Below are 27,945 nucleotides of genomic sequence, written 5' to 3' on the forward strand. Positions count from 1 at the left end.
AGAATTTGGTATGTCCAACTGGCCTCAAAACCACAGACCACGTGTAACCACATAGTTCTCACTTATTAGATACACACACGACTAGATGGACATGCAAAGGGTGTATATGCCACTCGGCCTATGGTTATGTCACATGACGATGACCGCTTCTACGTCCATGTTCCACCTGAATGTTTACCTGGGGTGTATTCATTAGTCTGACAACGGAAACCGTTTACCGTTTAAGAACCAAACGGAAGCAAACAGAGCGAACGGAACGAAACTGGGAGGGACCTATCTGAATTTGTCCAATTGAAACTCGTTTTCGTTGCAAAACCTTTTCCTTTGGCTTAAAACGGTTTCTGTTGCGACGAAACGTTTTGGAACAGCGCAATGAATAAATCACTGATGTTGCAGTTTATTGAGAAGGGACAAAGATGATATATTTGATATGATCTGTGTCGCTTTTATTAGAAGATGAATTAAAACATAGGCCCATATCCTCCTTTATTCGAATAACCTACACTGACTGAGTCACCGCCTCTGTGGACTTCGAACTCGTATTACACCTGTCTTCACAACAAGGAAGTATTGAGTTCTTCGTTCTTACCTTTTGAAAGGAAGCCATTTCTCATAGCAAGCTCATTGGTAATGGTATTCGATAACATCAGCTAACTCGTCTTTATTTCTATTAATTATTCCAGTCCGAAAGTATTTTTGAGAAACGGCACGATTTTCACCCCCTCCGTTCCATTTGAAGTCTATTTCGCTCAATGTGGATGTACCAGTAACGTTAGGTCAAGGCCATCGAGTCTACAGACCGCTAAGGTAAAGTATTTTACCTATGTAGCCTACATATAACTAAATAATAACAAATATTTGTTTGGACAAAATGTGTGTAGGCTATGACTTTCCCATGCAACAGGTTTCCCAGACAGATTATTAAGGCCGTGGATGTTTTTCTTTTAAATAATTCACATAGGCCTATCACAGGGATCATCAACTACTGTAGATTCAGCCGCGGGACGATTTTTTTTCTTGAGCGGGTGGTCATGGGCGGGTGTTGTGCCGAAAATCTACCCTCTGCCAGAACACCGGAACATAATTACAAATAATTTGTAGATAGCAAATTGACCACAAGAAGACTAAAACATAATAATTTCAACCCTTGTCCACATTTGTATACGATCAAATATATATCTCTATTATGCGTGGGAACATTTTGGAACAGAGTTCCCAAATTAAAATCACTTGGATCTATCTGATCGACAAGTGTTTTATGGTATTTTATACTGTAGTTGTGATCTTATAGTTTTTGTTTTGTTATTAAGAAGTTCGCAGCTCATAGAACCTACGCTTTTTCATAAACCAGCAGCCATGATTCAGTCATGCAAATGTTTCGGAAATTTAAAATGTTTTCCAATATGTATGTAGCCTAGACAGTGGTGTAAAAATACTTTAAAGTGCAATTTAAGTAGTGTTTTGGGGGGGTACCTTCTGGTTTCCTTAATAGAAGGAATTTGAAATGATTTATACTTTTACTCAAGTAGTATTTGACTGGGTGACTTTTACTTGAGTCATTTTCTATTTAGGTATATTTACTTTGACTCAAGTATGATAATCGCATACTTTTTCCACAACTGAGCCTAGAGCAGGGTTCCCCAACTTGCGACCTGCTGGCCAAATTATTTATTCATTATTATTATTATTATTATTTATTTCTTTCTTTATTTCTATCTGCTTACACTGAACAAAAATATAAATGCAACATGCAGCAATTTCAGTTTATATAAGGAAATCAGTCAGTTGAAATAAATTAATTAGACCCTAATCTATTGGTCACAGATACCTTTAAAAAATGGGAGGGGCATGGATCAGAAAACCATGCAGTGTGACACATCTCCTTTGCATAGAGTTGATTGTCGCCTGTGGAATGTTGTCCCACTCCTCTTCAATGGCTGTGCAAAATTGCTGGATATTGGCAGGAACTGGAACACGCTGTCGTGCACATCCATCCAGAGCATCCAAACATGCTCAATGGGTGACATGTCTGATGAGTATGCAGGCCATAGAAGAACTGGGGATATTTTCAGCTTCCAGGAGTTGTGTACAGATCTTTGCGACATGGGGCCGTGAATTATCATGCTGAAACATGAGGTGATGGCGGTGGATGAATGGCACAACAATGGGCCTGAGGATCTTGTCACGGTATCTCTTTGCATTCAAATTGCCATCAATTAAAATGCAATTGTGTTTGTTGTCCGTACCAAAACCCCACCGCCACCATGGGGCACTCTGTTCACAACATTGACACCAGCAAACCACTCACCCAAACAACGCCATACACGCCGTTTGCCATATGCCCTGTACAGAAACCGGGATTCCTCAGTGAAAAGCACACTTCTCCGGCATGCCAGTGGCCATCAAAGGTGAGCATTTGCCAACTGCAATCAGGTCAAGACCCTGGTGAGGACGACGAGCATGCAGGTGATCTTCCCTGAGACGGTTTCTGACAGTTGGTGCAGAAATTCTTCAGTTATGTGAAACCCACAATTTCACCAGCTGTCCTGACAAATCCACAGGTGAAGAAGCAGGGTACGGAGGTCCTGGGCTGGTGTTGTTACACGTGTTCTGCGTTTTTGAGGCCAAATTCTCAAAGACAATGTTGGAGTTGGCTTATGGTAGAGAAATGAACATTACATTGTCTGGCAACAGCACTAGTGGACATTTCTGCAGTCAGCTGGCCAACTACCCGCTCCCTCAACTTGAGACATCTGGCATTGTTTTGTGTGACAACTACATTTTGTGGCTATTTATTGTCCCCAGCACAAGATGCACTTATGTAATGATCTTGCTGTTTAATCAGCTTCTTGATATGCCACACCTTTCAGGTGGATGGATTATTTTGGCAAAGGAGAAATGCTCACTAACATGGATGTAAACAAATGTGCACACAATTTTAGAGAAATAACCTTTTTGTGTGTATTGAACATTTTTGGGGATTGTTTATTTCAGCTCGTTAAACATGGGGCCAACACTTTACATGTTGCGTTTATATTTTTTGTTACTCATTCAAGGTTTTTATTTAATTTTTTACATTTTAGAATAATATTGACGACATTAAAACTATGAAATAACACATGGAATCATATAGTAACCAAAAAAGTGTTTAACAAATCAAAATATATTTCAGATTCTTCAAAGTAGCATTCTTTGCATTGATGATAGCTTTGCAAACTCTTGGCATTGTTTCAACCAGCTTCATTAGGTAGTCACTTGGAATGCATTTATTTTTCTTTACATTTTTTAAAAATTCATTTTTTTTTATTTCAATTTGACCCCCTTTTTCTCCCAATTTTGTGGTATCCAATTGTTAGTAGCTACTATCTTGTCTCTTCGCTACAAATCCCGTACGGGCTCGGGAGAGACGAAGGTCGAAAGTCATGCGTCCTCCGAAACACAACCCAACCAAGCCCCACTGCTTCTTAACACAGCGCGGATCCAACCCGAAAGCCAGCCGCACCAATGTGTCGGAGGAAACACCTTGCACCTGGCGACCATGGTTAGCGTGCACTGCGACCGGCCCGCCACAGGAGTCGCTGGTGCGCGATGAGACAAAGATATCCCTACCGGCCAAACCCTCCCTAACCCGGACAAAGCTAGGCCAATTGTGCGTCGCCCCACGGACCTCCCGGTCGCGGCCGGTTGCGACAGAGCACCCTTAACCACTACGCCACCCGGGAGGCCCACTTTGAATGCATTTCAATTAACAGGTGTGCCTGTGAATCAGGCCTCCGTGTATATATATATACAGACCCTGGTATACAGTACATTCGGAAAGTATTCAGACACCTTGACCTTTTCCAACAAAAATTTGTTACAGCCTTATTCTAAAATGAATGTGTTTTTTTTCATCAATCTACACACAATATCCCATAATGACAAAGCATTAGAAATCACATTTACATAAGTATTCAGACTGTTTTCTCAGTGCTTTGTTTAAGCAGTTTTGGCAGCAATTACAGCAAGTCTTCTTGGGTATGACACTACAAGCTTAGCACACCTGTATTTGGGGAGTTTCTCCCATTCTTCTCTGCAGATCCTCTCAAGCTCTGTCAGGTTGGATAGGGATGTCGCTGGACAGCTATTTTAAGGTATCTCCAGAGATGTTAGATGGGGTTCAAGTCTGGGCTCTGGCTGGGCCACTCAAGGATATTCGGAGACTTGTCCCGAAGCCACTCCTGCGTTGTCTTGGCTGTGTACTTAGGGCTGTTGTCCTGTAGGAAGGTAAAACCTTCACCTCAGTCTGAGGTCCTGAGTGCTCTGGAGCAGATTTTCATCAAGGGTCTCATTGCAATTTGCTCTGTTCATCTTTCCCTCGATCCTGGTGCCAGGTTTCCTCCAGACTTGATGCTTGGCATTCAGGCCAAAGAGTTCAATCTTGGTTTCATCAAATCAGAGAATCTTGTTTCTCATGGTCTGAGAGTCTTTTGTTGCCTTTTGGCAAACACCAAGCGGGCTGTCATGTACCTTTTACTGAGGAGTGGCTTCCGTCTGGCTACTCTACCATAAAGGCCTGGTTGGTGGAGTGCTGCAGAGATGGTTGTCCTTCTGGAAGGTTCTTGGTCACCTCCCTGACCAAGGCCTTTCTCCCCTGATTGCTCAGTTTGGCCGGCGGCCAGCTCTTCTTCAATTTAAGAATGATGGCCACTGTGTTCTTAGGGACCTTCAATGCTGCAGAAATATTTTGGTACCTTTCCCTAGATCTGTGCCTCAACACAATCCTGTCTCAGCACTCTACGGAACATTCTTTCGACCTCATGGCTTGGTTATTGCTCTGACATGCACTGTCAACTGTGGGACCTTATATAGACAGGTGTGCCTTTTTTTTCCAAATCATGTCCAATCAATTGAATTTACCACAGGTGGACTCCAATCAAGTTGTAGAAACATTTAATGGATGATTAATGGAATCGGGATGCACTTGAGTTCAATTTCTAGTCTCATAGGAAAGAATACTGAATACTCACTTAAAAAAGGTATTTCAGTTTTTAATTTAATACATTTGCAAACATTAAAAAAAAGTTTTTGCTTTGTCCTTATTGGGTTTTGTGTGTAGATTTATTTAATTTAATCCATTGTAGAATACGGCTATAATGTAACAAAATGTGGAAAAAGGAGAGGGTCTGAATACTTTGTGTGTGTGTATATATATATATATATTTAGTTAGTTAGTTAGTTATATATATGTTATTTATTTTTTGGGACATAAGACTGTAAAAACACCCCGCAAATCAGATCCAAGTGATGTACAGTTGAAGTCGGAAGTTTACATACACCTTAGCCAAGTACATTTAAATTGTTTTTCACAATTCCTGACAATTAATCCAAGTGAAAATTCCCTGTCGTAGGTTAGTTCGGATCACCACTTTATTTTAAGAAATGTGAAATGTCAGAATCATAGTAGAGAGAATGATTTTATTTTATTTAAGCTTTTATTTCTTTCATCACATTCCTAGTGGGTCAGACGTTTACATACACTCAGTTAGTGTTTGGTAGCATTGCCTTTAAATTGTTTAACTTGGGTCAAATGTTTTGGGTAGCCTTCCATAAGCTTCCCACAGTAAGTTGGGTGAATTTTGGCCCATTCCTCCTGACAGAGCTGGTGTAACTGAGTCAGGTTTGTAGGCCTCCTTGCTCGCACATGCTTTTTCAGTTTTGCCCACAAAGATTCTATAGGATTGAGGTCAGGGCTTTGTGATGGCCACTCCAATACCTTGATTTTGTTGTCCTTAAGCCATTTTGCCAGAACTTTGGAAGTATGTTTCGGGTCATTATCCATTTGGAAGACCCATTTGCAACCAAGCTTTAACTTCCTGACTGATGTTGAGAGATGTTGCTTCAATATATCCATATAATTTCCCCTTCCCCATGATGCCATCTATTTTGTGAAGTGCACCAGTCCCTCCTGCAGCAAAGCACCCCACATGATGCCGCCACCCCCGTGCTTCACGGTTGGGATGGTGTTCTTCAGATGGTGTTCTTGCAAGTCTCCCCCTTCTTCCTCCAAACATAACGATGGTCATTATGGCCAAACAGTTATATTTTTCTTTCATCAGACCAGAGGACAGTTCTCCAAAAAGTAATATCTTTGTCCCCATGTGTAGTTGCAAACCGTAGTCTGGATTTTTTTATGGTGGTTTTGGAGCAGTGGCTTCTTCCTTGCTGAGCGGCCTTTCAGGTTATGTCGATATAGGACTCCTTTTAATGTGGATATAGATACTTTTGTACCTGTTTCCTCCAGCATCTTCACAAGGTCCATTGCTGTTGTTCTGGGCTTGATTTGCACTTTTCGCATCAAAGTACGTTCATCTCTAGGAGACAGAACGCTTCTCCTTCCTGCGTGGTCCAATGGTGTTTATATTTGCGTACTAATGCTTGTAAGGATGAACATGGTTCTTTCAGGCGTTTGGAAAATGCTATCAAGGATGAACCAGACTTGTGGAGGTCTACGATTGTTTTTTCTGAGGTCTTGGCTGATTTCTTTTGATTTCCCATGATGTCATGCAAAGAGGCACCGAGTTTGAAAGTAGGCCTTGAAATAGATCCACAGGTACACCTCCAATTGACCTCCAATCCATAGGTACACCTCCAAATGATGTAAATTAGCCTGTCAGAAGCTTCTAAAGCCATGACATCATTTTCTGGAATTTTCCAAGGCACAGTCAACTTAGTGTATGTAAACTTGACCCACTGGAATTGTGATACTCTGAATTATAAGTGAAATAATCTGTCTGTAATCATTTGTTGGGAAAATTACTTGTGTCATGCACAAAGTAGATGTCCTAACCAACTTGCCAAAACTATCTTTTGTTAACAAGAAATTTGTGGAGTGGTTGAAACACTTAGGTTGGAGTCATTAAAACTAGTTTATGTAAACTTCCGACTTCAACTGTATGTGATCATTTTCAAATGTTAGCAAGGTTTGAAATGATTTATGTTTTAGTCAAATATTGTATCTGTTTGGGCTTCTTGTGGTCAATTTGAAGTCTAGAAATGATTTGTCATTATATTCCGGCCCGCTGACTATCCACTCAACAACAAAAAACGTCCCACTAGTTGTCCATCCCTGGCCTAAAAGCTTCCTCATTTACCCAAACAACATTTTTTATTGTTTCAGATGAACAGCTCAGCAAAGGAGATGGCGATGGACTCGGAGGTCCCCCAAAATGAGTCTCTGATACGTTTGGCATCTCCAGTTCTTAACAAGTCAGACATATCCAACATGACAATAATTCAAACAGGGAATGGGACTATTGTGGCACACGATATCTTCTTGAATACGACTGCTGCTCAAGCTCTGTCTGGGATCTTCGTCTGGTCAGCGCTGCTCCTCACTTGCCACCAGGTAGGTTACATTATATCAGTTGTCTGCCTCTGTACTTGTTTTGATGTGAATTTAGTGAACAAAAAGCATGGCTCCAGGCATTGTCAGTATCATTCAGCTTCTAGGCAAACAAATGCAAATATGTAATGGGAGCTAGGAAGGTGTTGTGGGTTGTCTACACCTTTACGAGAGGGCAAAGGCTCCAGCCAGACAATACATTTTGTTTTTCACTTCTACATTTGATCCAGTATCTGTTGTTGACCAGACCTACTTTCTCCATCATTGAGAGGCACGACTGAGTGTGAAAGTTAATTGGCTCCTATCTGTAAAGTGACGGTTTGGACATAGTGTGTCAGTGTTTCTTAATTGTTACTAGGTGATCCATTAGTGTTGCTGTTTGCGGGCGCTTCCGATAACCGTGACTACCACTGATAACGACACAATGCAAACAGAGCCGTCATCGATCAAATGGCTGGGCAGAGCAGTTGTATAACTTTAGCCAAGCATAATAAGGCCTAACCATGATTATATTCACATTCAGTATAGGCTTACTGAAGGGTGTTTTTTCTTCAGTTATTGCTATTTACTCTGTCCCTTGCTGTAATTCAGTAGAGACAATGGTGATCCTTATCATCAGACTGGGGTTTCATCAACTCTAGAGAGGGTGTACATTTTGAATGGCATGCATTATCAGCAGAGATGTGCAGGTGTTGTCGAGGTCACATTTCCAGCTCCGCAATAAAAGGAGAGGATCACGTTTTGCGAAGGGCAATCAGCAGAGGCCCCATGTGTTTTATGCTGCTCAGCATTGGGGAGCGAGCCGTCTCTTCTCATATTGTGCTGATGAACCGATAAACCTGAGTGCTGCTGAGAATGGGTCCATCCAACCTTTAGCGGCTGTATAGACAGGAAGCCCCCAGGGAGTCTCACTGTGTTGGCTCTGGTTGGAGATTTAGATGATCACGATATTTCTAGATAGGAATATGATGGTGTTATTGTCCCCAGGGTTCATGTGCTGACCTTTTCTATACGCTGGTTGCAACATTTCTGATACGTTTCACATTATCATCAGCTCATACTTTATTACTGAAAATACGTCAAGCAGAAGTAGGCATACCTCTGGTATAGCGAGGATACCCTTTTTTTTTTACTAGATTTAACATGTCTTTATAAAATTGAAATTGTTCATAAAAGGAGTTATACCATTTTTAAATTAGATTTGTTTTTTTCACGACGCGCAAAAATAAAGTGTCAATTTGGCATTCTATGGAGTCTCCCGTTCTGTCCATCTGTTTAGTTCTGGAGTACTTTGTTTTCCCATCCACTCCCCATCGAAGCAGGCCAGCCATTAACATATGTGGCCCGTGAGATAGTTGCAGGGTTGCATGAGGCAAGCATGGAGGGAGATTAAAAACAGCCTCCCCGACAGGATTGGTTTTATTTAGTATTCTGGTGTATCATCAGATTTTCCTCCATAAGACTGTCTCTGGAGAGTTCTCCTCCTCTCCCAATCTGCATACTAACACTGTATGCTGGTCGATGCTGACCTTAGATGTCCCAGTCTGCTCACTGTGGTCCAAAGCACCAGGTGTTACAGTGCTATGGAGTGTTACTGATGTTCTCTGACACACTACACTGTTCAGACCTCCCACTTCCCGGGGCAGCTTGTCAGGGAGAGAGGAGGGTCATAATATCACACTATAGTCAGTGTGATGTGTGGTCTTCTCATTCTGTCTGGGTGTTCTGTATAGAGCTGTCGTGCTCAGTGCGCGCCCCTCTCACTTTCTCACGGACACTGCTTGGTATGAACGCGAGACACTCCACACACTTTCTCATTCCAACATGGACGTTTGGTGTGTCACAGCTGTCAGTGCCAGGGGCGGGCTGGGGAGTGTTATGAGATAGAGTTATACGCCTTTCACAGACCAACTGAAATTAGCTGGGCGATGGACTTGGGCTACTGCTCAACTAAGACAGAAGGGTATTGAGTCTGAGTCAGGCTAGAGCAGAGTCATTACCCAGGGCACAGTCTGTCTGTCTGCCTGTCAGCTCAGCATTATGGAGCCTGGAGGACCGCGGTCTTTCCACCCACCATCCATTCAGGGGAAATGGAGGACATCAGTCTGCAGCCTGCTTCACGTCACTTCTCAGGAGAGCCACATGCATCACGCCCTGGCACTGGCCAGCCTCTAATGTGCCACCTCTAATGTCCATTTAATCATGTTGCATGAGTCTGTGTGAGTGGACCTGAAGTCAAGAAATGCCAGGCTGCACCACTTGCAAAGGATCAGACTGCAATGCTCAACTCTGACCATTGCGGGTGTCCTGTACACGATGGATCACTAGATTATGAGCTTTTAGTTTCCTTTGGCATTTGCCCCTGAAAATATGTAGTTGATTATGTGCTTCACAAACTGAATGATGTAATGGATGCTCTGAACTTTCCTTCACCCCATGGCCTTGGACTCCAATTCTGAAAAAAATGTTGGTTCCTAGAATTGGGAATCATGCCACGCCATTTAGCATTCACATTCTGCATTATGTTTGAAAATGATTCGGTGAAGTTGAGGAGTTCAATCAAATTCGACCGTCTGAGACACAAGTTTTGAAGCAGTGCACACCCCTCTACTTCTTTCTGTTCTCCCTCCCAAGTGTAAAAAAAAAAAAAAGTCTGTGTAACACATCTCTAGGAGAGTTGATCCTATAACTCAGACGTTCACTTTTCAGTCAAGCGTTTTGTCTTGATCAGCAGAAATTCATTCCGCTCACCTTGTTACCCCAATTATGCAGTGTTATCTTTCTGGGTTTTCATTTTTACCCTCCTTTATCTTCTTCTTACCTCTCGACCCCAAATCTACAGACACTGTCCTTTTTTATATATATATATATTTTAGTCAATGCTGTAATGCTGTCCTTCTAAAGCCTGTTGGGCCCTGTGTGATAGCCAAATCGTGCTTTGAGAGGGTTCCAAGGAAGTGCCGTTTATTCATAAGAACCCATCTCTTTGAAGCACTGGCCCCCTAAAACTGCTCGTCAGGTTTAGCTCAATTATTCATAACGGTTGGTCTAGGGGCTGAAACTGGGATTTCAATACCTCAATGCATTTTTGCCTAGTAAGTAATCTTGTTTATTTTACTAACTATTTTTGTTTTGATTCTGTGTTTTCAAGATCTACACACACCTGAGGTCCTACACAGTCCCTAACGAGCAGCGCTACATCATTCGCATTCTTTTCATCGTGCCAATCTATGCGTTCGACTCCTGGCTCAGCCTGCTCTTCATCAGCAACGACCAGTACTATGTCTACTTTGACTCCGTCCGAGACTGTTATGAAGGTACGGTAAACCAACCACCCCACCCTTCTCCTCCCCTTCGCTGTTTCCTCATATCTCAGCCAGCGCCCTGACAGCGGTTTACTCTATAAGCACCTGTACAGTCTGCAGTAGTCCGACACCGGGCGGGTTCTGTCTGGCCAGTAATGACATTTAGACTGACGGTAGACCTATTATGAGTTCTGAAAAAAACAACATTTTATGGCTAGAAGGATTGCAGCTAAAACGTACTGGTCCAACCTGTTTTTCCTCACCTGTCAATTCTTCCCTATGGGCAGAGAGGCTCTATTGTTCGTGGTGTTCTGTTTCCAGGGCGTGTCGACTTTCAGACCTGTCTTTTTTCATCCTTAGTCTTAGTGGTTTTTGTATTCTATTCTTTGCAAAAGGTGGAAAAGGGATGTACTTTAGTTGAGATCATTCTAAACTAGTTAAGAGTTGTTTAAAAAAAAAAATCAAACACAAAGGAAGTGTTCATTTTACTCATAGCTATTCTTCACATTTTAAATTATTGATGTCTCATAAATTGTACTCTGAAAATCCTTTCTTTTAATAGTCATTATGTACCGAAGCAATAAGAAAAGACTGTAGTACTTTAACAATGTCAGAGGTGAATCACATGCAGAATTGTTTAAGTGTAATTTGATATATGGACAAAACTATTAGTATTTCACATACATTATTGACCAGATGAATTTAGTGTTTGAGACAAGTTTATGATTGGTGGCGGAGATTGCTCTTTAACCTGGTTTCAGACGCTGTTTTTAACTGTTGCATTGCATCGAGTCAGCATGGCCAGGGCTAAAGCACTGTGTGAAACTCTGTGCCCCTGATACTTGAGAGTGTAACCTGCATTCACTTTTTTTTAAACCCCTCCTGAAATAGCATCCAAGGCTTAGGAAGGATTTGGAGGACAGAGAACCATCCTAAACCTCTTAGCGGTGGGGAGAAAACATTGATTGGTGAAAAATACGATTATGTTTCAAGCGAAACCCTCCTCACCAAAAAATCCACAGCTTCTAAATTAGGATGTGAGATCTCTACAGTGCTATCATCACAATCTGGCCCACAATATTACAAATATTACAAATTCTTCCAAATCCATGTTTATCATGAATGATTTATATAGACAGAACATGAATATTTACTGAGATTAGCTGGAATCGGTAGCCCTTTACACTCGTACCCGTATACGGGTCGAAATGGCAGATTTGGCCACTAATAAACGGCTAAATTGGAAGGCATTGGCTGTACAGTAACACGCTGTACATGCACTTCAGTGCTGTATGGGTCCTGACTGACATCCGCGCTCGAGCAGCGCACGTGACAAGCTGTCACTCCCATCCCTCCCCCTAATTGGATGACTTTAGCCGTTTTTTTTGCTGTTGTCTGAGTGAGGGAAGTGCTGTCAATGAAGAGAACTCTATGTATTTTGAAAGTTGGGAAGTTGAGGATTATAATAAATGGCGCTTTGGTGTCATACAAGCGAGCCAAACGCCTGCGAGTCCAAATGTGCACTTCGCATTTCCATGTCATAAAACTCATGTCACATACAGTGTCGACGTTTATGATCACCACGTTTAATGTACAGTTACGTGATGACACACCCAGGGTTATTGTGAACAGAATGAGCCTATGTTTGTCTACTGTGAAGACAACGCACCTGAATGCGCACGACTTCTTTCTATGTGCCCCAAAATGACCATCCGTTTCCCTGTAATTGCATTGTGACAGCCTGAAACTGTAAGATCGTATTTTAGGATTTAGCTAGTCATGTTGGCAATAGGACAAGCTTTCAAATGATGCCCACCTGACCCAGATTGCGATTTGCAATGGTCTATTTTTAGAATTGCGTAAACGACAACAGTAATTGAGTGATGACAGGGTTGTGTTCCAAACAAAACAACTAAAAGTATGCTTGCTCTAATTCCTCAACGGACCAGCTAGGAGACCAGCTAGGAGATCGGAAAGCACCTTTACAGTGGAAGACTCTTCTTTGAGTCATAAAAATGCATTGAAATGACTTGTGCACACGTTGGCGAGGTGTGTAGCCACTTGGACCTCTCACTCAAACCCTTGTCTTTTTTTCCCTTCCTTATGTTGCTCCTACCCGACATTTTCCAGGAATATTCTCATCGTGTTACTGAATGTAATCTAGAGTGTTTTCAGATTTCGGAATCAACAGATGCGGTGAAAAGTACAGTAAATGTCAAGTGCACATCAAATCAACAGTGTGATGTTTTGGATTCAGTGTTGTCAGGTGAACTGTTGTTTCCTCACCTTTTGGCGTAAATAATTTCCCCTTTTATCTCTAAACTGTTCCCTTTCAGTTGCTACCATGGTTATGCATTTCATATTTCTTCTGAAAGAAATGTAGCCCTATCCATGTAGCCCTATCCATGTAGCCCTATCCATGTAGCCCTATCCATGTAGCCCTATCCATGTGGCCCTATCCATGTGGCCCTATCCATGTGGCCCTATCCATGTGGCCCTATCCATGTGGCCCTATCCATGTGGCCCTATCCATGTGGCCCTATCCATGTAGCCCTATCCATGTAGCCCTATCCATGTGGCCCTATCCATGTGGCCCTATCCATGTGGCCCTATCCATGTGGCCCTATCCATGTGGCCCTATCCATGTGGCCCTATCCATGTGGCCCTATCCATGTGGCCCTATCCATGTAGCCCTATCCATGTAGCCCTATCCATGTAGCCCTATCCATGTAGCCCTATCCATGTAGCCCTATCCATGTGGCCCTATCCATGTGGCCCTATCCATGTGGCCCTATCCATGTGGCCCTATCCATGTGGCCCTATCCATGTAGGCTAATTCCCACCTGTGTAAAGAGTTGATGGTAAAACAGCCACACCCGTTTGTGATATTACAACATCATTGCACGCGCTGTAGAGCACAATATCTACTGCAAAAATGTTTTACCATGCTGCACGACGCTCCTCAGCTCAGTAACAATAACCATGGTGGTGGGGCGGCCAGTGGTGCTGTCCCCCCTACGGATTCCATCTTCAAACGGGCTGACCCGTGACGTCGAATTGTTGTTTTTGAAAATGACCCCCACTTGCACAACCTAGTGTCCGTGTTGTAAACAACATTCCATCATAATGTACAGGAATGTATGTGGGTGACTTTGTCCCTTCTCTCCATGACAGCATTTGTGATTTACAACTTCCTAAGCCTGTCCTTTGAGTACCTCGGGGGAGAGAGTGCCATCATGTCCGAGATCCGAGGGAAGTCCATTGAGTGAGTGCTCCTCCCAGTCCCATCCCCCATACCATGGTCTCATACTACACGTTATGCAGGTAGCTTTCTAAAAACCCACCCAGAATGTTGGGGATTTTCAGTTAGTATTGCAAGCATTGCAGTCACCCAGGGTCAGTCTGTCATTTCCTCGAATTAACTTCTTGATCTTGTTTTAAGGTAGTCTGACTTCAAGGATAATGCTGTCTTGTATTTTGGACACGAGAATAATGTCTTTAAATCTGGTACACATTCACAGCCAGCATACATTTGTGACCACACATTTTCTATCATTCCCAGGTCGAGCTGTATGTATGGTACCTGCTGCTTAGGTGGAATAAGCTACTCTATTGGCTTTTTAAGATTCTGTAAACAGGTGAGTTTCCATCTCCCTCCCTGCTTGGGTGATGAAAGCACTCTGAAAATATGGAAATAGGAAATTGTGATTTGTTATTTTAATGTCACCTCGTTTTTAACTTTTTTTTAAACCAAGATCGCTCCTCTATTGCGAAATGACAGCCATTATAATTGGCTGTCCACTTTTTAGAGGATAAGGTTGACTGGTTAAAAAGGAAAATGAAAGCACTCTGAGAACAGGTAAAAGCAGCTCTGTAATAAGCACAGAGAAATAACATGAGCTGTCAGCTTGAGACTGTCCCCATAGTGTCTTGGGGATGCAGTCTGTGCTCTGAGTCTTACCCTGATGGCAATTGGATCTGAAAGGTATGTCCTCTGAACAGCGAATAGACGTCGAGAAATGGGAGCTGATTAACACTCTGCATGTTCTGGCTGGACCCCTATGTTGGCTGGTTTCAAAGCACAACCTTGCTGTTCTCTTCCCTCTGGTAGCAGAGTTGAAAGGGATATAAATATATCTGCTCTGGCTCTGTGAGCTGACAAGTTGGAGGGAATGGGATCAATAACTGCATTTAGAGATTACTCTGGGTTTCAAGAGGAGGACCTCTAATCCAAAAGCACCAGCCTGTCCTAAAGTTGCTATATCATTTCCCATTTAAAGGTCTGCAGGTAGCCCCAGTAAGGAAAACTACTGACCCTTGAAACTCAATAACATGTCCCTTAGTGTACTTTAACATTACTTCAGACAGTACATTGTTTTGGCATAATGTCAATACATGTTTTTTTTATTTCACCTTTTATTTAACCAGGTAGGCAAGTTGAGAACAAGTCCTCATTTACAATTGCGACCTGGCCAAGATAAAGCAAAGCAGTTGGACACATACAACAACACAGAGTTACACATGGAGTAAAACAAACATACAGTAGAAAAATGGGTCGCTATACAATGTGAGCAAATGAGGTGAGATATACATGAGGTAAAGGCAAAAATAAAAAAAGGCCATTGTGGCGAAGTAAATCCAATATAGCAAGTAAAACAATGGAATGGTAAATTTGCAGTGGAAGAATGTGCAAGGTGGAGAGAAATAATGGGGTGCAAAATAAATAAATACAGTAGGGGGAGAGGTAGTTGATTGGGCTAAATTATAGATGGGCTATGTACAGGTGCAGTAATCTGTGAGCTGCTCTGACAGCTGGTGCTTAAAGCTACTGGGGGAGATACAGTGGGGCAAAAAAGTATTTAGTCAGCCACCAATTGTGCAAGTTCTCCTACTTAAAAAGATGAGAGGCCTGTAACTTTCATCATAGGTACACTTCAACTATGACAGACAAAATGAGGGGGAAAAATCCAGAAAATCACATTGTAGGATTTTTAATGAATTTATTTGCCAATTATGGTGGAAAATAAGTATTTTGTCAATAACAAAAGTTTCTCCTCTAGAACAGTGATGTTTTTGGGCTGATGCTGGGCAACACGGACTTTCAACTCCCTCCAAAGATTTTCTATGGGGTTGGGATCTGGAGACTGGCGAGGCCACTCCAGGACCTTGAAATGCTTCTTATGAAGCCACTCCTTCGCACACCCGGGCGGTGTGTTTGGGATCATTGTCATGCTGAAAGACCCAGCCACGTTTAATCTTCAATGCCCTTGCTGATGGAAGGGCATTGAAAATCTCACTCAAAATCTCACGATACATGGCCCCATTCATTCTTTCCTTTACACGGATCAGTCGTCGTAGAAAAACAGCCCCAAAACCTGATGTTTCCACCCCCATGCTTCATAGAAGGTATGGTGTTCTTTGGATGCAACTCAGCATTCTTCCAAACATGTCCTCCAAACACAACAAGTTGAGTTTTTACCAAAAAGTTATATTTTGGTTTCATCTGACCATACAGTGCCTTGCGAAACTATTCGGCCCCCTTGAACTTTGCGTCCTTTTGCCACATTTCAGGCTTCAAACATAAAGATATAAAACTGTATTTTTTTGTGAAGAATCAACAACAAGTGGGACACAACCATGAAGTGGAACGACATTTATTGGATATTTCAAACTTTTTTTAACAAATCAAAAACTGAAAAATTGGGCGTGCAAAATTATTCAGCCCCTTTACTTTCAGTGCAGCAAACTCTCTCCAGAAGTTCAGTGAGGATCTCTGAATGATCCAATGTTGACCTAAATGACTAATGATGATAAATACAATCCACCTGTGTGTAATCAAGTCTCCGTATAAATGCACCTGCACTGTGATAGTCTCAGAGGTCCGTTAAAAGCGCAGAGAGCATCATGAAGAACAAGGAACACACCAGGCAGGTCTGAGATACTGTTGTGAAGTAGTTTAAAGCCGGATTTGGATACAAAAAGATTTCCCAAGCTTTAAACATCCCAAGGAGCACTGTGCAAGCGATAATATTGAAATGGAAGGAGTATCAGACCACTGCAAATCTACCAAGACCTGGCCGTCCCTCTAAACTTTCAGCTCATACAAGGAGAAGACTGATCAGAGATGCAGCCAAGAGGCCCATGATCACTCTGGATGAACTGCAGAGATCTACAGCTGAGGTGGGAGACTCTGTCGATAGGACAACAATCTATTGCACAAATCTGGCCTTTATCGAAGAGTGGCAAGAAGAAAGCCATTTCTTAAAGATATCCATAAAAAGTGTCGTTAAATTTTGCCACAAGCCACCTGGGAGACACACCAAACATGTGGAAGAAGGTGCTCTGGTCAGATGAAACCAAAATTGAACTTTTTGGCAACAATGCAAAACGTTATGTTTGGCGTAAAAGCAACACAGCCCATCACCCTGAACACACCATCCCCACTGTCAAACATGGTGGTGGCAGCATCATGGTTTGGGCCTGCTTTTCTTCAGCAGGGACAGGGAAGATGGTTAAAATTGATGGGAAGATGGATGGAGCCAAATACAAGACCATTCTGGAAGAAAACCTGATGGGGTCTGCAAAAGACCTGAGACTGGGACGGAGATTTGTCTTCCAACAAGACAATGATCCAAAACATAAAGCAAAAATGGAATGGTTAAAAAATAAACATATCCAGGTGTTAGTATGGCCAAGTCAAAGTCCAGACCTGAATCCAATCGAGAATCTGTGGAAAGAACTGAAAACTGCTGTTCACAAATGCTCTCCATCCATCCTCACTGAGCTCGAGCTGTTTTGCAAGGAGGAATGGGAAAAAATTTCAGTCTCTCGATGTGCAAAACTGATAGAGACATACCCCAAGCGACTTACAACTGTAATCGCAGCAAAAGTTGGCGCTACAAAGTATTAACTTAAGGGGGCTGAATAATTTTGCACGCCCAATTCTTCAGTTTTTGATTTGTTAAAAAAGTTTGAAATATCCAATAAATGTCGTTCCACTTCATGATTGTGTCCCACTTGTTGTTGATTCTTCACAAAAAAATACAGTTTTATATCTTTATGTTTGGAGCCTGAAATGTGGCAAAAGGTCGCAAAGTTCAAGGGGGCCGAATACTTTCGCAAGGCACTGTATGACATTCTCCCAATCTTCTTCTGGATCATCCAAATGCTCTCTAGCAAACTTCAGACGGGCCTGGACATGTACTGACTTAAGCAGGGGGACACGTCTGGCACTGCAGGATTTGAGTCCCTGGCGGCGTAGTGTGTTACTGATGGTAGGCTTTGTTACTTTGGTCCCAGCTCTCTGCAGGTCATTCACTAGGTCCCCCTGTGTGGTTCTGGGATTTTTGCTCACCGTTCTTGTGATCATTTTGACCCCACGGGGTGAGATCTTGCGTGGAGCCCCAGATCGAGGGAGATTATCAGTGGTCTTGTATGTCTTCCATTTCCTAATAATTGCTCCCACAGTTGATTTCTTCAAACCAAGCTGCTTACCTATTGCAGATTCAGTCTTCCCAGCCTAGTGCAGGTCTACAATTTTATTTCTGGTGTCCTTTGACAGCTCTTTGGTCTTGGCCATAGAGGAGTTTGGAGTGTGACTGTTTGAGGTTGTGGAAAGGTGTCTTTTATACTGATAACAAGTTCAAACAGGTGCCATTAATACAGGTAACGAGTGGAGGACAGAGGAGCCTTTTAAATAAGTTTTTAGAGGTCTGTGAGAGCCAGAAATCTTGCTTGTTTGTAGGTGACCAAATACTTATTTTCCACCATAATTTGCAAATAAATTAATTAAAAATCCTACAATGTGATTTTCTGGAATATTGTTCCTCATTTTGTCTGTCATAGTTGAAGTGTACCTTTGATGAAAATTACAGGCCTCTCTCATCTTTTTAAGTGGGAGAACTTGCACAATTGGTGGCTGACTAAATACTTTTTTGCCCCACTAAGTGTTTCCAGTTTCAGAGATTGTTGTAGTTAGTTCCAGTCATTGGCAGCAGAGAACTGGAAGGAGAGGTGGCCAAAGGAAGAATTTGTTTTGGGGGTGACCAGAGAGATATACCTGCTGGAGCGTGTGCTACAGATGGGTGCTGCTATGGTGACCAGCGAGCTGAGATAAGGGGGACTTTACCTAGCAGGGTCTTGTAGCCAGTGGGTTTGGCGACGAGTATGAAGCGAGGGCCAGCCAACGAGAGCGTACAGGTCGCAGTGGTGGGTAGTATATGGGGCTTTGGTGACAAAACGGATGGCACTGCGATAGACTCCATCCAATTTATTGAGTAGGGTATTGGAGGCTATTTTGTAAATGACATCACAGAAGTCGAGGATCGGTAGGATGGTCAGTTTTACGATGGTATGTTTGGCAGCATGAGTGAAGGATGCTTTGTTGCGATATAGGAAGCCGATTCTAGATTAATTTTGGATTGGAGATGTTTAATGTGAGTCTGGAAGGAGAGTTTACAGTCTAACCAGACACCTAGGTATTTGTAGCTGTCCACATATTCTAAGTCAGAACCGTCCAGAGTAGTGATGTTGGACGGGCGGGCAGGTGCAGGCAGCGATCGGTTGAAGAGCATGCATTTAGTTTTACTTGTATTTAAGAGCAATTGGAGGCCATGGAAGGAGAGTTGTATGGCATTGAAGCTCGCCTGGAGGGTTGTTAACAGTGTCCAAAGAAGGGCCAGAAGTATACAGAATGGTGTCATCTGTGTAGAGGTGGATCAGAGACTCACCAGCAGCAAGACAACATCATTGATGTATACAGAGAAGAGAGTCTGTCCAAGAATTTAACCCTGTGGCACCCCCATAGAGACTGCCAGAGGTCCAGATAACAGGCCCTCCGATTTGACACACTGAGCTCTATCAGAGAAGTAGTTGGTAAACCAGGCGAGCAATAATTTGAGAAACCAAGGCTGTCGAGTCTGCCGATGAGGATGTAGTGATTGACAGTCGAAAGCCTTGGCCAGGTCAATGAATACGGCTAGGACCTTGAGCGTTGCTGAGGTGCACCAATGACCAGCTCTGAAACCAGATTGCATAGCGGAGAAGGTATGCTGGGATTCAAAATGGTCGGTGATCTGTTTGTTAACTTGGCTTTCGAAGACCTTAGAAAAGCAGGGTTGGATAGATATAGGTCTGTAGCAGTTTGAGTCAAGAGTGCTTCCCCCCTTTGAAGAGGGGGATGACCGCAGCTGCTTTCCAATCTTTGGGAATCTCAGACAACATGAGAGGTTGAACAGGCTAGTAATAGGGTTGCAACAATTTCGGCAGATCAATTTTAGAAAGAGAGGGTCCAGATTGTCTTGCCCGGCTGATTTGTAGGGGCCAGATTTTGCAGCTCTTTCAGAACATCAGCTGACTGGATTTGGGAGAAGGAAGGATAAATGGGGAAGGCTTGGGCGAGTTGCTGTGGGGGGGTACAGTGCTGTTGACCGGGGTAGGGGTAGCCAGGTGGAAAGCATGGCCAGCTGTAGAAAAATGCTTTTTGAAAATTTCAATTATAGTGGATTTATCGGTGGTGACAGTGTTTCCTATCCTCAGTGCAGTGGGCAGCTGGGAGGAGGTGTTCTTATTCTCCATGGACTTTACAGTGTCCCAGAACTTTTTTGAGTTTGTGTTGCAGGAAGCAAATTTCTGCTTGAAAAAGCTAGCCTTGGCTTTTCTAACTGCCTATGTATATTGGTTTCTAACTTCCCTGAAAAGTTGCATATCACGGGAGCTGTTCGATGCTAATGCAGAACGCCATAGGATGTTTTTGTTGGTTAAGGGCAGTCAGGTCTGGAGAGAACCAAGGGCTATATCTGTTCCTGGTTCTAAATTTCTTGAATGGGGCATGCTTATTTAAGATGGTGAGGAAGGCTTTTTTTTTAATAACCAGGCATCCTCTACTGACGGGATGAGGTCAATATCCTTCTAGGATACCCCGGCCAGGTCGATTAGAAAGGCCTGCTCGCTGAAGTGTTTCAGGGAGCGTTTGACAGTGATGAGTGGAGGTCTTTTGACCGCTGACCCATTACGGATGCAGGCAATGAGGCAGTGATCGCTGAGATCTTGGTTGAAAACAGCAGAGGTGTGTTTAGAGGGCATGTTGGTTCGGATGATATCTATGAGGGTGCCCGTGTTTACGGCTTTGGGGTGATACCCGGTAGGATCATTGATCATTTCTGTGAGATTGAGGGCATCAAGCTTAGATTGTAGGATGGCTGGGGTGTTAAGCATGTTCCAGTTTAGGTCACCTAGCAGCACGAGCATATATATATATTTTGCATATATATTTTGCACATGCATAAGCAGCACATGGATATTTGAGATATTTTTAACATGGTATATTAACAAAATACATAGCAAATTGATAGACACACAATTTCCACAAAATGTTAATTCATTTCATAGATTACTCCGTGTTTGAAGATGTACAGTTGGCTACCTTTCAAACCCTATAACCAGCATGAAGTAGCTGTCACCTGCATTGTTCCTGGTTTTGTGTCTGTGTTCAATGCATGTCCCATCCTGTATTGATGTCATGCAGGCAACTCTTCAGTTCTGTGTCGTCAAACCCATCATGGCCATCATCACCATCCTCCTGCAGGCCTTTGGCAAATATCATGATGGAGACTTTAAGTGAGCACAACCTTTTCATTCCATTTCACCCATTCAACTTCCCTTCGCATGCTCGCACTACTCATTGTGTGGTTTTGCTGTTTACATTTCACATCAAAGTATTAGACATTGATATTTACAATACGAGTATTGAGTAATACACACATTTGGATGGAAATTCAGAAAGTGAATGTACATAGATCCCCACTAACATGTCTGTATTGATCCTGTTCCCTTCTGCAGTGTGAATGGAGGATACCTCTACATCACCATCATCTACAACATCTCTGTCAGCCTGGCCCTGTACGCTCTCTTCCTCTTCTTCTTCGCTACCAGTGACCTGCTGAGGCCTTATGAACCTGTGCTCAAATTCCTGACCATCAAATCTGTCATCTTCTTGTCCTTCTGGCAGGGTGCGTTGGTCCCTTGACTTAATATCAACAGATTCAAACCCTGATGGGGTTGGAAAAGTCTACAAAATACATTGTAATTGATACATTAGACTGGAGTAGCACATGCAGGTGTTGTCTTTTGTCATTTAGGTATGGTGCTGGCCATCCTGGAGCGCTGTGGGGTCATCCCTAACGCCCTGTTTATCGACGGCCAGGAGGTGGGGGCCGGCACAGTGGCAGCAGGCTGGCAGAACTTCATCACCTGCATCGAGATGTTTTTCGCTGCTATCGCCCTGCGTTACGCTTTCACCTGCACCGTGTACCGGGAGAAGGAGAATGAACTGCCAGGGACACACGGTAACTGCACTTCTACACCATAGAGAGGGGAGGTACAGTTGAAGTCGGACGTTTACATGCACTTAGGTTGGAATCATTAAAACTCGTTTTTCAACCACCCCACAAATTTCTTGTTAACAAACTATAGTTTTGGCAAGTTGGTTAGGACATCTACTTTGTGCATGACACAAGTAATTTTTCCAACAATTGTTTAGACAGATTATTTCACTTCTAATATATTGTATCAATTCCAGTGGGTCAGAAGTTGTCGTGGTAATTTCCTGTATTACTAAGTGAAAGGAGAGTTTACAAACCACACACAAGTCAGAGTTATACTTTAAACTCCATCTTTTAATAATATGATAGTAGCCCTTTGACTCTCAGATAAATTCAGTGTCTATAAATGAATTCTGAGAGTGCTTACAAAATGGCAACTGAGATCTTTTACAGCAAAGATCCACCCCTCCCAACTTGCAATGATGAACCACATGTCTTAGGAAAACTGCACAAAGGAAGACTTTTACTTGAGAGAGAAGTATCCCATAGCCAGACAGCATTAGCTGTAAATTATCGTTCAGCTTGGTCTCCTAAACAAAGTTCTTATCTCGTTCTTGGTACAACATACTACCAGAACATTACCTCATCCAATGACATATATCAATTGTCAATTCTAGATACTCCCATCTCAAATACAACCCCTCCTGGACAAGCTCACGGAGAGGAGAGTGAGCCTCTAGGTCAAGATAAGGGCAACATCAGAGGGGACATACAATGGTTCCAGACACCGCCATACTCTTCCCCCAAATGGGAAAAGTAGGGAGTGACTAGCACACAGACATTGTGGAGCCAAGAGATAATTGTTTCCCCCTCGATCATCCCTTCACATGGTTTAAAAGATACGTTCACATATGAAGACAAGCCCGACCTCTCCCCTCTCTGGGCCCCAAGTGACTTTCCCACATAAGCATATTTATGACAGTAGATAAAAACATCTTATTTATCAATGTTACCGAACTAATTCTGATTCTGCTACGACAAAGTTTACATATACTAAGTTGACTGTGCCTTTAAACAGCTTGGAAAATTCCAGAAAATGATGGCTTTAGAAGCTTCTGATAGGCTAATTGGCATAATTTGAGTCAATTGGAGGTGTACCTGTGGATGTATTTTAAGGCCTTACCTTCAAACTCAGTGCCTCTTTGCATGATATCATGAGAAAATCAAAAGAAATCAGCCAAGACATCAGAAAATAAATTGTAGACCTCCACAAGTCTGGATCATCCTTGAGAGCAATTTCCAAACGCCTGACGGTACCACTTTCATATGTACAAGCAATAGTATTGAAGTTTAAACACCATGGGACCATGCAGCTGACCATGCAACTGAAAAATGTGTGCGAGCAAGGAGGCCTACAAACCTGACTCGGTTACACCAGCTCTGTCAGGAGGAATGGGCCAAAATTCACCCAACTTATTGTGGGAAGCTTGTGGAAGGCTACCCAGAACGTTAGACCCAAGTTAAACAATTTAAAGACAATGCTACCAAATACTAATTGAGTGTATGTAAACTTCTGACCCACTGGGAATGTGATGAAAGAAATAAAAGCTGAAATCAATCATTATCTCTACTATTATTCTGACATTTCACATTCTTAAAATGAAGTGGGATCCTATCTGACCTAAGACAGGGAGTTCTTACTAGGATTAAATATCAGGAATTGAGAAAAACAGAGTTTAAATGTGTTTGGCTAAGGCTTTTGTAGACTTCCGACTTCAACTGTATCTGTTGGAGCTGATGAGATGGTCATTAGGAGGGCTGGGAATTGCCAGATACGATATTATCAACCTACTTGGGGGCCGATACTGTATGCATTGCAATTCTCATGATTCTGTATGTATTGCGACGCTATACTGTGATTTCTTCGCAATTCGATGTTCCAAACATATGGCTCACACTGTCTGCTGCAGAATTTCCCGTAAGTATTCAATTGGGTTGTGATATAGTCACCCCACACACTTTTAAACCCTTTATGCTCCTTTGAGACCCCTTTTTCAAAGTCCGAGCCATGGTAGACAAAATAATGGGATGATAATTAATAAGTTATCTCAGGAACCACACCTGTGTGGAAGCAACTGCTTTCAATATACTTTGTATCCCCCATTTACTCAAGTGTTTCATGTATTTTAGAAGTTACCTGTAGGTGACAATGCAGTTTTCAGTCCCATTCCCTGGCTGTAAACAGGGAATGGGAAACGCATCAGAGAGAAGTGGCCAGAGTGAACAGTGTGAACCAGGCAGGCCTGAGGTCAGCAGAGGAATGGTCTTCAGGGTGTTCATCATTACTCACTGCTCATAGGAAAGTTGCTAGCCCAGCACACTATAGAAAGAGCATTTCATAGCCTCGATACGCTTAATCGCAGGAACTAGCGGTACCACTCTGACGTCAATACCTTTCACATGAGCAAAAGACAAATGGAGACCAAGGGAAAAGCCTTCTGCGGAGATATCAATCATCTCACCTTGTTCCCTCCTGCAACAGCAGTCCTGCTGAGGCCTTGGGATATAGGAGACAAACGTGCAGAAAGAAAAGGAATTGCTAAATGTTGTTTAAGTGTGAAATGTTTCCATGTCCATTACATTTGACCGGTAAAAGTATTCTTTCTCCATCTTGCCAAGTGATCAAAATGAATTGAGGATTTCTCCCATGTTCGGCATCCATGCTCGTGCACAAAATGTATTATTCATTTTCTATAGTTGATATTAATTTAAAACTAATGATAACATAGCTTCAGAAAGTTAAGCAGCAAATTAGTTTTTTATTGTGGTCTAAACTTGTAAATGTAATGCAGCTGAAGCCAGATTATTCTCTGAGGAGTTTCCAAAAGTATGGGTTTGAAAGTAAATTGTCCCTCTCAAAGGGATGCATGGTGTTGGGGCTACATTTTGTATATGCCCCACGGAGTTGTTCTTTCTTACCAAAGCACCAATTCAAAGGTCATAATTCAGTGCTATAGTATGTGACTGGACTGCATAAACATTACCTGAACCAGAAGGATTCCCATTAAGACTAGTTTTGCCTTTTGATATAGCTGCTGAGAGTTGTAGAGTCACAGCCCCGTCCAACCCTCACTGGGCAGGGAAGTGTCAGAAGGTCATCCATGTGTGAAGGTGTTTTCAGTGTCTGTGGAGGTTTGGGAGGCTTATATAACTCCAGGCTGTCCTCCAACCTTGACTGAGGCCAGCCACAGCCCTTGTTGCAAAACAGGCCAGCTGTGAGGAGAAGCTCAGGAGAGCATGCCTAACCACGACTCTGACCCTGAAGCACAGCGGAACCCTCCGCCGTGCCGGCTTCCCTCCAGAGACCTGGCCTAGACTGCACTGTCCCTGACCCTGAAACAGAAGGCTGCGTTGGTTCTGTCTGCACCGGACTGCTCCCAGGACGTTGGATGAGACACTGGTATTATAGGGTCAAGTATCAGCCTGGCCCACAGCTGGAGGAGCTCAGCCGGGGAAGTGACTGGGAAGGTAGACGGAGGAGAGGAAGCATCTTCCTCACTCCCACTGAATTGCTGCAGACTCCCTGTCATCTCTCTAGGCTCTCATCCATCAACACTGAGAATAGAGGAACACGAACAAGAGGTCCTCATGTGGTGGGACACTGGGCACAAGGACTGAGCACAGACTAAAAACCAATGAATTTGCGTTAGTGAGATTCGTATCGACTGTAATTCTGGACTAGGGAGTTTTTTCTAATGAGTCTGTTAGCACCTTGTCTTCAAAAACGGATTAATTTAGTTTTCATAAGCGTAACTACTCTATTTCTCATGTTGTATCTTGTATTTTCTGTGGTTTGATATTCAGATCAAAGTTATGTCCTATAAACAACATGTCAAAATGTGTCTTGTGTTCTTCTAGACAACATCGCCCCCATGCAGAGCATCTCCAGTGGTCTGAAGGAGACGATGAACCCTGGGGACATGGTCCAGGATGCCATCCACAACTTCTCTCCAGCCTACCAGCAGTACACCCAGCAGTCCACCCAGGAGGTGGTACAGCCCAGCCAGAACAACGGCAAGGCAGGCACAGGCGGCAGCAGCAAGAGCTCCAAGAAATCTGACAAAGTCCTGCTGATTATCTCTGATGACGAATTCTAAGGAGTCGCCCACCACCACGAGTATCCATGTCTTTGTTTCCTCACCACACCCAGGACAATACTGGCACCGCATATCCCACTGTCAGACCTGGCATCTGTCCATGTGGTTCATTTTCATCTTCTTTCATTTCCTTTTTAAGATGAACTCTTTACTTTAGTCCTGGTTTTAAAGTAACTGTCCAGTGTTTCCAGATTTCTATGAAATATGATCTATATATATAATTAATTACAACATTTGTGAAAGTTTTCCTTCCAAAAATGTTTAATTATGCAGTTTTTGTGTGTTGGAATGGTGTCAGCGTACACCAACAATAGAATGGTGAGGTAAAAATACTAATGCGAGTAGATAGTCGATTGGCCAGCTAAGGAGGATGACATCATCATCTATGAGGAAATGGCAAGCATGTTTTAAGCAGTCTGTTTGAAATACAAGTTTGAAGTGTTTTTCTCCAATTGATGTGTTCATCAGAACATTATCTGGGTACAAGTTAACAGATTATGAACTTTTAAAAGTTAGATTTTCACTGGACAGTTCATTTAATGAGTAATTCCTGCAGGTAAGATCAAGAAGGGGACAGAATGAAGATTTGAATAACCTTATGTGATGAGATTATTTTTGTTTCTGCCTTGCTAATCATGATACGATGGGGAAAAAGCCTGTCTGCTGAACCATTTCAGACAAGGCAGGTAGTGATGCAATTTTTATTTTGGTAATTTTCCAGATCCTGATTCGGCCTCTATCGTAGCAGTGACTGAGCTCTTCTCTGGCCGCTGAAGTATGTTCTCCGCTCTCTCTGATTCATGTGAGTTTCAAATAGGAGCTGATTAATGTACGACTTCAGGAGGGAACCCAGGAATCGTGCCCGTTGTCATGGCTGGCTCTGACACTTCAAGGACCATCTCTTGCATTTGCGTGTTTGAAGTATTTGCTCAGCAGTCCTCTGTTGGGTCTCCCGACGAACTGAATTATTTTTTCAAAGACACAACTGACTTTGGAGCAGGAACTTCAAACTCTAGACTTTGGCGCTTTGAAATCCTTTGTATCTAACATGCCACAGACAAATTGGAGGATAAGGTTGACTCCCACCAATTTGGAGGGTTGTGGTATTCTCATTAATTTTCTCAGCATGGATTAGAGTGTATAATTCAGCAGAGCTCTACAATGTTAACCCCCACAAAAAAACATTTGCAGTATTGTAAATGGTTTGAGTAGAAACTTTCATAGTTTCTGAGGTTCGTATTATTGTTCCTTTCAACTCACTGAAGACAACATTTGTACAGCAATTGTTTGATTGGTTTAAATGTTGAATTATGTAGTGTAATTTGGTCTCAATGTTCTAAATTTTAAGACATGTCTGCTGTTATGTTTAGCTTAATGACAAAGTTTGATAAGTTGAAATATTGTAAATAAGCTATGTAGTATTAACAATGTGTTTTCAGTGATTTCTGCAGATCAATTTGATATTTAAGTTGGTTACATGTCATTAGAAAATATATAATATATTTTGTTTCTGTTTGTGACAAATTGTGATAGAGGGACACCATCTACCCTATCATTTTGAACTGCATTTAAGACAGGGAAATTAAGTGCTGTGTAATCACTTTTTTCATACCATGTGCCAATTATTGCTGACTTTACTAGGAAAACAGAAACAGATGTAGAGCTGGGTATAATGTGATCACTGAGATGTAGTGTAACTATAGTGTCTATTACTGAATTCTGGTTTATTTGGTTGCTTGTCACATTTTGCACTCATGTAAAATAAACAATGAAAGAGA

The 27,945-nt window shown here is 42.5% G+C and overlaps 1 protein-coding gene across 1 annotated transcript; it reads left to right on the forward strand.

The window, feature by feature from the left end:
• The first annotated feature begins 337 nt into the window (after positions 1-337).
• On the forward strand, positions 338-27,945 carry LOC118365297 (transmembrane protein 184B-like). The gene is made up of 9 exons (XM_035747397.2): positions 338-807; positions 7,160-7,387; positions 10,536-10,701; positions 13,864-13,954; positions 14,252-14,327; positions 21,215-21,306; positions 21,529-21,698; positions 21,828-22,034; positions 25,929-27,945. The coding sequence occupies exons 2-9, from the start codon at positions 7,160-7,162 to the stop codon at positions 26,165-26,167; spliced, it is 1,269 nt and encodes a 422-aa protein (XP_035603290.1). The 5' UTR covers positions 338-807; the 3' UTR covers positions 26,168-27,945.

Source organism: Oncorhynchus keta, chromosome 5 (assembly GCF_023373465.1).
Source record: "Oncorhynchus keta strain PuntledgeMale-10-30-2019 chromosome 5, Oket_V2, whole genome shotgun sequence".
NCBI lineage: Eukaryota > Metazoa > Chordata > Actinopteri > Salmoniformes > Salmonidae > Oncorhynchus > Oncorhynchus keta.